Consider the following 14,179-nt stretch of genomic DNA (forward strand, 5'->3'; position numbering starts at 1 on the left):
TTCAGATCATGGACTGTGTTCCTTTCACCCTTGTCCCAAAGAGGTTGCTGGTGAGGCCTCTGACTATTGTTATTGGGATGTTATTCCCTATGTTGTTATAGTGCTTGTGCATTGTGTGAGAGTTGCACATTCTGTCTGACATTTCAGTTGATTGATTGCTGTTTTGTACAACCCTTTACAATATCTCAGGTAACTGCTGCTATAACACTGTGTTCATCCCAGTATTTCTGCACACGTAATATTGTTGAACATAGTAATCACACTGGTTGCCGCTGTTTCTGTCTATTGTCTCTTGTGTAATGTCTTTGTGTATTGTCTTGTAATATTTTTTGTTTTCACTGTCTTTTGTCCTGCACTGTTTTCACCAGGTTGCACAGATGCACTTTATTTGACTAGGACTACTTACTACTGTACGTCATTAGCTCTGTCTTTGTTTTATGTAGCACCACAGTCCTGGAGGAACTTTGTCTCATTTCACTGTGTATTGCAACAGCTATATATGGTTGAAATGACAATAAAAGCTTCTTGACATGACTTGACTTGACTAATGCACCCTCTGTGTTATAGGCCTTCATTAATAAGGTCCTCAGTAGGTGTATGAATTCCTGCATAAATATCAAAGACCTTTTGATTTACACCCAGTCTGAGACAGAACAGATACTACAGCTATGAACAGTGTTGAGAAAAGTGTGAATTTCATAAAAAGGTCTGTCAGGTTCCTGTCAGGATACATTCTGGATTCAATAGGAGCGGCACCCTGTCAAAGACAGATGCACTGTCTAAGGTCCTTAAAAATTTACTCCTAGTTGGCATCTGAAAACAACCTCTAGGATGGAGTCTTGCTTTGCAGAACCTGTCTATTAGGGGATGAAGGAGGACATCCAGCTGACACAACATTATGATCCTACACCTCCACAATGTCCCAAGAGAAAAGGTTTTTACTGTAATTAAATAAATTAATAATTTGTGAAATGCTTTTGTTTAAATACTTTTAATATGCTTTTACGCAAAAAAAAAAAAAAAAAAACTATATATATATATATATATATATATATATATATATATATATATATATATATATATATATATATGCAAATAAACATTACGTTTTATAAAAGGGGAAAAGGGAATTGAAAGCAGAGCTGGTGAACTTGAAATGGTCAATGTATGATCTGTGTCTTCATAAGTATCATGCATCTCTCAACCTGAATACTCAGTGTAGCGTTAGATTCTTTTTGGAGTGGAAGGAAACATCGGAAAGATGTTGATATCACCTCCGGCGAACAGAGACCTAAGTTGCTGTTTACTGTGCCATGTGCATGGACTTTGCTGATGGACCGGCGGATAGCTAGCTCAGCTAGCAGGGACTAAATTTGTCAAAGGAGAACTTAGTGAAGCATTGAGGCTCTGGCTGTCTTCTCCATTGACTCTTCTCTAGATCTTACGTATGTACTTTATGCAACCAACTTCATCCTAAAGGTATTATTTTCCCTTTGCTGCTCTTGTGGTGCAGTAACCATTTTGTCTGGCTTCTACAAACCCCAGCTATGTACTTCTAATTAAGCTTTCATTTAATTTTGCCGGCTTGTATTATTTATTTTATGGCCATTTATTGATAAAGTAAAGGATTTGTTATTAATAATTTTCTTTTGAAACTGAACTTGTGAGTTAGATTGAAAGGTAATCTGGTAAATATTTTGCAAGAAATCTGTATAAACCCTTCGTATCGTTTATGTTAATTATGTGTTGTGTGTGTATATTTAAAAGATTGCATTGCATTTTACACTTCTTGATACCTGTCAGTTTAATATGGAATTATCAGTAGAACCCATACTCAATATAAATGACTTAAATTTAAGATTTTCATTTAAATTAAATTTCCTGCGGCTGCCTGGAAAAGAATGCTCGTTGCACTAGGGTGATACCGAATCTCTTCCTTTGCCTTGTCTCTTCATGGTCAAAGATGAAAAAGGCCTGATCCATGATGGGGAGATGACGGGCACGCATTTATGCCTGTACCGCTTTCTTCCACTCAGCTTTGTAACAGTAGAATTTGTATGAACAGATGAAACAGGAACTATGGGTTCTGAAAAAGTTGTAGGAACATTAGAATCTGCCTGAAAAACAGCCCGTTCCTAATATAGTCCTTCAATGTCTGTCTAAACAAAATATTATTATTTCAGTAAATAATATAAGTTTCTTCAGTGCCTTTAACCATGGACATTGTCACAAAACAGTTTTTCAGAATATAAATTCAAATTCAATTAAAATACAATTCAAATTTCAATTTATCGACAAGAGACACGATTAGTGAGCAAAACTCCCTAAGATTATATCAGGAAAAAACCTTGAGGGAAACCAGACACAAAAAGGAAGAGATCCTCATCCAGGTAACACCAGCATAAATAATAATAATAACAATAATAGAAGAAGAAAAAGAGGAATGAAGAACATAGAATGCTTAAGAAGATTTATTATTTGCTACTGATTTACTACTGGTTTATTCTTATTTTGAACTGTTTCGGCAGAACAATGAGTACAGAAGTACACATGAATAGATAAAATCACCTACAGTTATAAATACAGCTTAATTTTGATATTACTTGACATACTCATATGCATCGCCATAGCAAAACCATGATTAGATTTGATAGAACAAAGAGAAACAAGAAACTATAGCCCTGTTAACATCACCTGTGAGGAAAAATCAATAATTTCAAAATTGCATCGTAATATCAGCTGAGTCATAGAAATCTTCAGATCGACGTCTTCTGGAAAGTGTTCCATTGCATGACTGAAATAGGTATTTTAAAGGAATTATGCAACACACAATTATGTGACTTTTCTAATCATTCCACAGTGTTTTTTATTAGAAAACTTACCTGCGCACAGTTGCCTGACCCTTGCAGACAGAGGTGGACCTGGCAGTGCAGTATAATAGAGTTGCTAGAGAAGCCGGTGAACATAAACATCCTGAAAGAAAAGCGGCTGGATGTGGAGATGCCGTTCTGCAACACCTCCACTGTGCCATCAGCAGGGTTTGGACACCTGGAGAGAGTCAGTTCAGTGCATCATCATTTCCTGAAGTCACATGTTAATACTTTAGCTCAGTAAAAATCATGAAAAAAAAAGAGATAATTTCTCTTACTCTCTTATGATCAGGTCCCAGCGAACGAGCGAGTTCATTTGGTTGCTGGGTGTCGCCCAGCAGTTGTCCAGCACAAGAGCGATTTGTTTACTGTCAAACAGATCCACTTCCACTGCTACATATAGCTGTTGGTTCATTTCTAGGGTCACATTACCAGAGTATGGAACCAGGAACTGAGAATCAGGATATGGGACCATACGGATCTGGTACGACCCCTCGGTAGACAGTTCCCTGCTGATAGTACTGTGAGAAGAATTAGATTTAGGGCCAGATTTTAGTAATCGCCATGGTATATACATCTTTCATATATTAAAATACAGCACAAAGTGCTTCACCATGTGAAAAAAGGCCAAAACTGAAAAGTGTGGTGGTGTGATGCTGATGATAGATTTCTACCTTCCTGAGATTTGGAAGGCCATGGGCATGGAGATGCTCTGGATGAGTGGATACATGCAAGAAAAGGCAATATTAAGCCCACTAACATGACTGATCACACCCATTCCGTCAGTTGTCCCAGCGTTGTTCTTAAAGATGATGTGTGTTTCATTATGCTAAAGAACAGAAAACAGAAATTACATTTTTCAGTACTATGTATTTGTATTGTACTGTGTATTTGTATTTCCTATTCTTAAAATCTAAATCTTATAACGAGACCAACCAAAAGGTAAAGTGACTTTCCCTTAATAATCCTAGGCCTATTTCGAACGTTAAACAAAGTTAGTGACATATTGATCAGATGCTACTTAATTGAATTGTATTGTAGCAGATTCATTGGTATGGTCATCAAACATTGAATTTATATTTACATTTATTCAAAATGATGTGTGGAGGAGTTACACAAAGAAGAATTATAACTTGTTCTAATCACATATGCAGTATGTTTAATAAATAAATGAATAAATAAATAAATAAATGAATGAATAAATAAATAAACAAATGAACAAATAAATAAATAAATAAATAAATAAATAAATACATAAATAAATAAATAAAAATGAAGACAGCATATGTAAGTGTAAAGTATATAAAAGCGGGCTGGTTTGTACCTCCAGAGTTGTGCCACACATGCTAGCATTACTGTCAAATTTGAAGACCAGCCTGTTATTTTGAATCTCCCCTTTGCATGTTGGGTCATTGAGGTGGAGAGCATGTGCAGAATATCCAGCATCAAAGAGCTGACAGCGTGACAGAGACAGTGATCCAGAACTACCTGAACATGTTTCAATGGCGTCTGATGGAAAATAGAGCCAAAAGTAAGAAAGCAACACTGTGAAAACACCATCCACCCTGTGCAGCATGGTAACTGTAGTTTTATTTTGAGTTTTAACCTTCAACACGTAGTTGCATCTCTGACTAATCCTGTTTTTAGCTGATTTTTGGTGCATGGCCTCATCAAGTAGGCAGAATTATGGCTGTTCTATGTTCTTTCTATTTTTAGGAATTTTAATTTAATTTAATTTTGTTTAGAAACATATCCTGATAAAATTTCCAGAATTCTTCTTCAACAAACTATTCGAGCTAACATCTCTGGGACAAAATAATTCAGATCATGAAGAACTTTGCACAAATCATTAATCCCCCTTTTCCGCCAAGGCAGTTTGAGTGCTGGTTCGGAGCCAGAGCCTAATTTAAAATGAGTTCTTTCTTTTTCGACACCCAAAGCACCGGCTCTGAACCAGGAAAAGTGGTTCTTAAGTAGCACCAAAACTTTGCTGGTCTAGACTTAAGAACCACTTGCATCAGCTGGGGGCAGGGCTGGGGGAGGGGTTACTGTTAGCGCTTTGATAATGTACATTAAGTAGGGGCTTGGGGCAGGTTTACTGTTAGCACCATAATTGAATATGATAAATTATCAGCACACATGATAGTAGATAGCTACATGCTAAGGCTACTTTTTTTTCTGGGTTAATCATAAAATAATGTTATTTACTTTCCGTTATTCCTGATTGCAACATTCGTTTATACAAATGACATCGATCTGCACGTAAACGTTGGATTCTCCGCGTTTGGATGCCAAGGTTCACAAAGCCATGAGCATTAACAGTAAAGCAACATCCGCCATTGTTGATGTGTTTGCTGCTGCTGCACTAACATTGCTGGGAAAGATGAGACATGTACAGTGACGTAAGACTTGGCTCTGTGATGACTCTCTAGCCAATGGAAAGGCAAACCGGTTCTTAGAAGACTCGCCAGAGGAACCAACTGTGAACCAGCACTAGCTCTGAACCAGCACCCGGTTCTTTCTGTTGGAAAAGGGGCAATAGACAGACTGACTTTAATGGTGGAACATACAGTACCATAAGTGCCTTTGTTCAGCATTGTATTGTTCTCTCCACAGCCACAGCCATACACTCCATTTATCTGTTTACAGACTTCATCCCAAGAGCAGTTCTGCTTCTGACAGTATGCTACAAAGAGAGAAAAAACAGTAATATTACCAGACCACCATGGCTAATGACATAAACTAGGCTTTTATCACTTAATTCTATTACTAGAACTAGAGAAGTACAGGTTTACATTCACCAGTTTGAATATTTAACTATTACAGCACATATCCCAGGGTGTTTTATTTCCCTTATATCACAATGATCCGCCAATTACAAACTTGTTAAAGAAAAACACATCATACTTTATAAGGTGTGAGACTCCTAGGAGACAAATGAGTTCCTGTCATTTTGAAATTCATGTAAGCAATTGCTAGATCACTCTCTTTTTTTTTATTAAAGTAAATAAGACAATGAAAAAACTCCAGCTTTTTATGTTGCCAAGAAACTGTCCTTACTGTAAATGTATAGACTGTTATAAAGTACTGACACTGGGGATGCCTTCCAAAGCCTGTAGTGTATGTAATTGAATGCACTGATATAAATCTGATATTTGAATTATTGCTAGAAGTATCAGCACATTAAGCGGAAAGAATTAATGACAGAATATTCACATGAGGCTGGATCAATGACTTGGAAAGCCCAGCGACCAGGGATTTGGACGTTAGAAGATGAAGAGAGGGTAATGATGTCTTTTGCAATTATGTTGGAGGTACCATCCACTGTCTCATAGCCAGCCTTGAAGGAGTAGCCAAACAACACAGTGACTATGACTTCTTTTGAAATGTTCTAACAATTATTTTACAAAATTAGGAAATAAAGATGAACATGATCCTCTCACCAGCCAGTTCTGATCAGTGGAATCAATTTCTCCATAGTTCAGCATGACAAAAGATGCATCTGTACCGTTAGAGACCAAAACTGCTTGGAATGTTGCGTTCTGGAAGTAAAAAAACAACAACTTTGATCAAATCATGGAATTATGTGAGGAGTTAATCTGGTTACATGTGAAAAACATGTGAAGGTGTATTTTAAACTGTTATATTTTGAAATTGTACATGTCCACATAAATCAACACATGACATTGATTCATGTGATGCTATGAAGTGATCACATGAAAAAAAAGAACTGTAAAATTTTGTGTTGTGAGTGAAATTTGAAACTTTTCTGTACTGAAAGTATAAAAATTTAATTTTGAACAGTTATCCATTCTCACCCCTGTGCTGTTGGCAAATGACATAGACTGCCAAGTGGCTATAAAGAGCCATGTTGCGGAGAAATTATTTTCTGGGAACATGGTATTAATGTCGTGTGTCGCTTGAAAAAGAAGAGGACCACTGGTGACTTCCTGATAGACGACTCTTTCATGGTTGTCCGCTTTATAATCAGTCCAGAGTGGAGCGATGATGTCAGTGCCCGTATGCGGATCAGGACTGGACTTAGTTAGTGGCATGGCAAAACTCAGTACACCGTTCTTATTTGCCTATAATACAAATGAATAGAAAAACTAGACACCTTGAAATATTCTTTCTATCTAGTCTTTTTCAATATGCATTAAAGTGGTGATCTAACACACTTTATTTATCTAAACTTTATATATCCAAATTGACGTAACACACTTCATTGAAGATCTTTTACAATCTGTCTTAATAGACCATTTGGTATTTTTTATGTTTTTTTTTAACCAAGGAGGTTTCTTACATATATTGTGGCCTTGTAGGATCCAAAGAAAGGGAATGCTTGTTGAAGTGTTATCTGAGATGAACCTCCAATATTATCAAAAAGGTCAACTTCTGATCCATGAGAGAATGGATAGAAATGACCAGGAATGTAAAGACCTGAAAAACAGAGTCATATATAACCCTGTTGTAACTGTATAACTGTTACACTCTCCTGTTATACTCCTTATATCACAGCGCTGTTCAGTTCTCAAAGCAAAATGATGCCGATTTGAATTTTATTTGTGTAGCTTTGTTTATTTTGTATAATATTTATTTTGTGTTATCTTTACTATCTTTACATACTGTACAGTACCGTCATGTATGTAGGTTGTATTTTGTATTAGAATGAACACCAAATGTTATGAGGTCACTTTCCCATGAGTGACATTTTTTTTATATGACAATGTAGCCCCTTTCATATTACAGACAAATCCTAATATGTGGACAGACCATGAGCACTAATGTTTCACTCCCAATGTGTTAGAAACATATCTCTGTGTATATTTTAAAATCTGAACTTACATGATAAGCAAGATACAAATGAATGATTCAGCTCCACATTATTTCTTGACATTATTAAAAGTTTCTTATTAAGTATTCATATGAATGTTTTTTTTTATTATAAAATGTTCACAGGTTATACCATGCATACAGATATTATCGGTTAAACTGTACCTGGGGGCGATGTTGCTAGCTCTTCAAGTACTGTAAGAGAACCAGAAAGATTAATGATGAATGTTATGGTAATGCTGGACTATGACCTGTAATATAGAGTCGTTGAAATTAGAGTGATTGTACCTGTTGGGGATTGTACATCCATGGCTTCTGTGGTGTGTCTTGTGGCCATCTCACCTAATTTCAGAGAGAGGAAGAGAGATTAGATATGAATATTTATTCAGGATTTCCTCCCTTTTATGGAGGATGTCAGCAATGATGCCAATTACTGACAATAAAAGTTAATGAACTGCATGGATTATTTAGTCCATTAATACAAGCTGGACTCCAAGACTCACAATAAGCACATCAATGCGATCGGAATTCTTGACTGAACATACACACCACGTGTCATCACAATAAGACATTTTTTGGCTTAGATAGAAGACACTTCCTGTTTCTCTGAAATCGCCATAACTTAGTCGCCTCGCCATGGCAGCACCGTTCAAGATATCAAAAATCCCTTCAGAATTTAGCAATTGCAATATCTCAGCATCATGTTCACCACGTTTGATGTCAATCACATGAATTCCTAGGAGGACTATTTAAAAGTTCCCCGCATGCAATTATGAAATAATCCAAAATGGCCGACTTCCTGTTGGGCGGAGCTCATAGTTTAGAGCGCAAAAGTTGTTCGGGTCGATGAGATCTATATGCGTACCAACTCTCGTACATGTGCGTACATAATTGCCCGATCTGTGCACAAATGTTTGTTTTTGCATTACAGGGGGTGCTACAGAGCCCCCCTGCCACGCCCATATTCCAGCCTTTGCCCAAGCCTGGCGTCGCCCGACTCTGACGTGTTCGCACCATTTGGTTCTCGAGCCCTAAATATTACATGTACCTAATTATTAGGGCCCGAGCACCGAATGGTGTGAAGTCCTATTGTTTTTGCTCGGGTGTATTATTATTATTATTATTATTATTATTATTTTATTTATTTATTTTTGCACACATTGACCAATTGGGGTCCCTTAACATGCTCGAAAACTCTTGAAATTTGAATTTGTAGATTTATGCTGCAACATAACAAAATTGAAAAACATGAAGGGGTTCTGAATGCTTTTTAAATACACTGTAATGTATTTAAGATTTTAGTCAGGTAGAACGCTTTTCTGTTGTAAGGTTCAGATCTAAAGACTTACTCATAAAGAGCAGGGCAGCAAGACACAACAGAAATGGACACCCCATGATGACCTGAAAATTTAGAATTAGAAATGAAAGAGATGTACATAAAGTATGTATTGAGACATATATCAGAAAAGGGAAAGTAAATGTACACAAACATGGAACATATTATTAGAGGAAGCATTACCTATATAATTCTATTCTATTAATTCTATATAATTATCAAGTAGTACAAAAAGAAACAACAAAATCTTAGCACAGAATTTGTCTTTGTGTTCTTTGTGTCTATTTTATTATCTCTAACTCTTTAAAACAATTTTAATAAAGTTTTATAGAAAACAGAATGGTACGATATATATTCATATGTACTGTACCTGTATTTCACTTGTTTGTGTACAAATGTACTTGCTACGGTTTCAATGTACATTAAAACAAATAATTATTCACAGATTCTTGATGATCTAAAACAATTACATTGGAAAGTTCTCCTTCTATATATTCTTCAGGAAGGGTTCATTTAAGGATATAATATAAAAAAGGCTTACCAGCCTGCTTGTGTTGTGTCGGCAGATTCAGCTGTCTACATGCGGAGTATGAACAGGAACAGGGAACAGGAAATAAACTTGAAAAATGCAGCTGCCAAATGTTCAGCCTGTATTTCATGTCAGAAAAATACTTTCTGTTTTAATTCTAGGCGTGCAACCTTTCAGTTTGATAATGAATACTTGAACTCTATCAGATATATATTATGGCATGTCATTTAAGAAATTATATATTTAATGGATCCTGAATTTATTGAATGAATCCTGAATATATTGAATGAAAAGTCTGAATATACTGAATGAAACCTGATGTCATCAAGACACACCCGAGTCAGCGAGAAACTGAAGTGCTGCAATTTTAAGAACTGAAGAGATGGTTAACAAGTTTAACATGTTTAACAGTGCATGTACGGCCCAAAGTTCTGCCGTAAACCACACTCAGTGTCGGACTATGAATGAAGAAATGTATTCGCTATTTCACAGAGGAAGGTGAAGGGAGGTTTCACCTATTTACATATCTAACAGACATGGATCAAGATCACTAATTTGGATCTCTTTTTGTGTCCACTACACTACTGTCTGCCTATTGTCTGATGCTAGGTACAGTAGGTGGGGTAATATGGGTTTGTAACAGCAGACTTGGTTGTAAATTGTAAATAATTGTATTGTTATAAACTTTCAAATTACACCAGGGCATCTCACTGTATCCAAAAAGACAGATATTTGCAGGTTTAAAGAAATATAATTAAGTCACCGGTCTTGCATCACTTTTCCAATACTTCAGACATATTGTGTCTTACAACTGTCAATTCAACAGCAATAGTAATCATTATTTTTTCTTGTTGCTCTAATTCTGTTTTTCACAGAAGATGTCTCTCTGCAAGAAATTCTTGTTTTCTTCACTGGATGTGACCGCATTCCTGCACTGGGTTTCTCTGCAAAGCAAACTCTTGGGTTCATCACCCATTCACGATTTCCATTGGCACTTGTGAAAATATTCTTTGCATACCAATCCATGAAGAATATGCTCATTTCAAATCTGACATGGATTTTGCTATACACAACTTCCTAGGTTTTGGAAGAGCTTGAGAGAGCTGTATCTTGGAGGGCTTATAGTGCTTTTATTTTTTGCTTTTTTCAATTCTGAAGTAAAAACGATGGACTGCAGTTTCTGTTCAGACCGTTTCCCATATTTAATTTTTCTGTAAAATAATATATGAAAAGTTCAACATCATAATCAAATGTTCAGTGTTTATTTCATGCCAAGGTTTGAAGTTCTGAAGTAACTTTTTGGACTTAACTGTTTCGGCGCTCATTAATCTCAAAGATGTTGCTGGGCACTAAACTTTAATTAAATTAGTTTAATTGTTGTTATATAGGAACTTTTTTTTGGCAGGGGGGGCAACAGAAATGTTTAGTATTGTGACACCTTGATGTGTAAATGTTGCTTAGTTCTCCTGTAATGGCTGAATAAAGCCCTGCAAATAAATAGTTTGTTGTTTCTATTTTGTACATGCTCATTCATTGTCCTTTGAGAATCTGTCCATAAATGACAAACCTGGGTGAGGTGGCTCAGAGCCCCCTATAGTCAATCCCATGAGTGTTAAATGAGTGGAATGTCTGATCCTTGAAAATCAATGGATAACCTACTGCAAACTTGGGGAAGAGATGCATCTGTAAGAACTCTACATGCAATCATTCACGAATCTTTTTTTAAGGTTGTTCAATTCATTCAACATATTCAGACTTTTCATTCATATATATATATATATATATATATATATATATATATATATATATATATATATATATATACACATATATTTTTATATATATATATATATACACACACATATATATATATATACACACATATATATATATATATATATATATATATATATATATATATATACACACACACACACATACATATATATATATATATATATATATATATATTCTCACAGTGTCTCCATATTCACATGCTTAAAAGTAATTGAACATTTGACTGATAAGTAATCATGGTGTCGTGGAAGTTCTGAGGTTTGAGAGAATTAAAGCATAAAATATCACACTGGTAAACACGGGCAAGAGTAAAAAAGGTTTCACAGTTTATTGTGTTCAGCTGCGCAGCAGGACCCAACACTCCGCATATAGCATGAGAGATGAAGGGCCCCCATCATAGCTAACAGAATAGACAAAATTCAAACAAAGAAGAAATGTAAAAGAAAAACATCATCAACCATTGGCTTAGAAGCCTGCTCATCTTCTGACCAAGCTAATCTGTACCTACCAAGGTCCCACGGGAACGATCTGCTGAAAGCTGCTAGGAAAACAACTGCAATCTCTAGTCACAATAACTACCAGCCATGGGAAATACAGAAGCTTAGAAGGACAGATTCTTATGAACATCTCTAAAGTGAAAATTTCCACTACAATTCCCCCCTTTTGTCCCTGGGACAATACCCAAAATTTTTACTAATCATTAATCTGTAACAAAATCTAGTAGTTAATCAACTACTTAATCAGCTAGAATATATTCCCGTATGCCTTAAAGTAAGCTCAATCATGTACAATCTCACATCATCGTAGCATTTCCCCTGTAAGGTTCTCATGACTGCTTTATAAAATACATGATCTTCAGTGGATAATATGCTGTTTTCGTGGGGACAGGACCCATACATAAAAAACATGCAGTTAATGGCAAAGGATTAAGCATTGATCTTGTTGTAACTTCACTACAAGTCTGTGGCCTGTATCATTACTATTTCATGACAAATTAAGGGGTGCTTAATGCTGAGTGTATACTTATATTTTGGACAAAAGTATGTACTTTTTTTGTTAATTGTTAAAAACGGTTGCCTAGTTATTCATTCATTCATTATTCCTCATAGAATTTATACAGTGCTATATACGGTAATTACGTTTACCATTCTCATCTGAGCAAAAGAACAAAAATGTGTCCACAGATAAATAATTAAAAAATGTACCAGAAGGACCATTAGAGGACCATTGGGTACCTTTCAGATATTCACTTCAACCTGCTATGGTTTGGTACACACTAATTCTAATCTCTGATAATATTTTAGACAGATTGTAAGTGAATTACTGTCACGGATATGCCAGGTTCTCACAACACTTCCTTCAGATCTCAATCACCGGAGTTCTGATAATCATCACCTGGCGTCACTCAACACTAATTGCTCACAGACTATTTAAGCCACGTTTCCGCACTCTAGCGGCAGCTAGTGGCTGGGATGAAAGGGCATTACTCACCACATATCGTAATGGTTTGAAACCAGATCTCCGTTTACAACTCGAAGCATTCGACGACTCCATGGGTCTCGAAAACTTCATCCAGCGAGCCATCCGCACCGAGCAACGCATGACTTCATGCTCCATCTTGTCTTCACCTCCGGGAGTGTCGGCAGAAACGCCTCAGCCCGGACCCGAACCGATGCAGCTGGGCTCATCGCGGATTTTGTTTCCAGAGCGACAGCGTCGCATCAATGCTGGATTATGCCTCTACTGTGCGAGCAAAGATCATCTCATCTGTAAATGCCCAGTCCGTCCAACTCGATCCCTGGTGAGTACGGTTCAGACCGAACCCTCAGTTTCTTCACCTCTCACCACCCCAGTGCAGATTTCTCAATTTCTCCACTAATTGCTCACAGACTATTTAAGCCACGCTCTCACCTTCATTCACCATCCAGTCTCCTATGCTATGCTTACTAACTCGACTCTCTCATTCTTCTTCTCAGTAGCGTTTCCAGATCCTGATCTACACGTTACCAGATTCAACTCCTTATCGAGCGTGTGTTCATCGGAGCACGGGCGAAGTGTCCTTCACCATGTCTCCAAGCTTTGCAGCTTTACCTCAGACCTGAACTATCAATAAACACTGGTTTTGATTTCATCTGTTCGTTCATTGTCTTCTGTACGTTACAATTACGCTGTTTCAGGATTTTTGGTAGCTATTCATTATGGAAAACTCACTATATGTGGTCCAAATAGGTGTCTATGTAAGTGTTCAAAGGTCTTCATTAGGCTTCAGAAACAAAAGACATTATTATTATTGATGTACAGTACTAGGAATGTTAGGAGTGGCCAAAACAACAAGTTTGTACATTATTAAAAAGAAGTCATGCAAGGTGTACATTTGAAATGGTGACAGATATGGTGTCAGAACACGTACTGCAATATTCTGTTGGCGTGGCTTGCAATTCAACATTTACTACAAAATGACACTGAAATTAGTCAGTTGGGTGGTGATTATGGTAATTAACATAATAAGCACTGCATGTCCAAGTATGATTTAACAATTGTACATTTAAGCTTTAGGTCCTAATGTGTATAGAATACTATAGAGGGGTAAACTTTGTTGACTGAAATCTAATGATGGTTTGTATTAATTAATTGTTAGTCAATCAATTAATATCTGTATCCAAATTGTATTTTTAGTTCACTACGTTGTTTGACTCCATATTTTTAGTGATTCCACGTAGTTGAATCTCACTATTGCAATTGGGCATGGGAAACAGCAGATTTAACTCCTCGATATACTTTAAAGATTTTCCTTGTTGCTATGGTGATACATTG

The 14,179-nt window shown here is 36.4% G+C and overlaps 1 protein-coding gene across 3 annotated transcripts; it reads right to left on the minus strand.

Annotated features, from left to right (window-relative positions):
* Positions 1 to 1,112: 1,112 nt before the first annotated feature.
* LOC113662148 (alpha-tectorin-like) lies at positions 1,113 to 9,701 on the minus strand. 3 transcript variants are annotated; one of them, XM_027176835.2, is made up of 14 exons: positions 9,581 to 9,701; positions 9,053 to 9,104; positions 7,992 to 8,045; positions 7,869 to 7,898; positions 7,174 to 7,310; positions 6,689 to 6,955; positions 6,314 to 6,412; positions 6,087 to 6,210; positions 5,446 to 5,556; positions 4,195 to 4,379; positions 3,545 to 3,699; positions 3,149 to 3,391; positions 2,883 to 3,048; positions 1,113 to 2,086 (listed from the first exon to the last, which is right to left on the minus strand). In XM_027176835.2, the coding sequence occupies exons 2-14, from the start codon at positions 9,096 to 9,098 to the stop codon at positions 2,078 to 2,080; spliced, it is 1,626 nt and encodes a 541-aa protein (XP_027032636.2). In that variant the 5' UTR covers positions 9,099 to 9,104; positions 9,581 to 9,701; the 3' UTR covers positions 1,113 to 2,077. The 3 variants fall into 3 exon arrangements, with proteins under 3 accessions (XP_027032636.2, XP_027032634.2, XP_047673325.1); XM_027176833.2 differs by lacking the exon at positions 1,113 to 2,086 and adding an exon at positions 2,456 to 2,794 and having other exon boundaries at positions 9,581 to 9,700; XM_047817369.1 differs by lacking the exons at positions 1,113 to 2,086; positions 7,174 to 7,310; positions 9,581 to 9,701 and adding an exon at positions 2,456 to 2,794 and having other exon boundaries at positions 9,053 to 9,105.
* Positions 9,702 to 14,179: the final 4,478 nt, after the last annotated feature.

This window comes from Tachysurus fulvidraco, chromosome 8, assembly GCF_022655615.1.
Source record: "Tachysurus fulvidraco isolate hzauxx_2018 chromosome 8, HZAU_PFXX_2.0, whole genome shotgun sequence".
NCBI classification, from domain to species: Eukaryota; Metazoa; Chordata; class Actinopteri; order Siluriformes; family Bagridae; genus Tachysurus; species Tachysurus fulvidraco.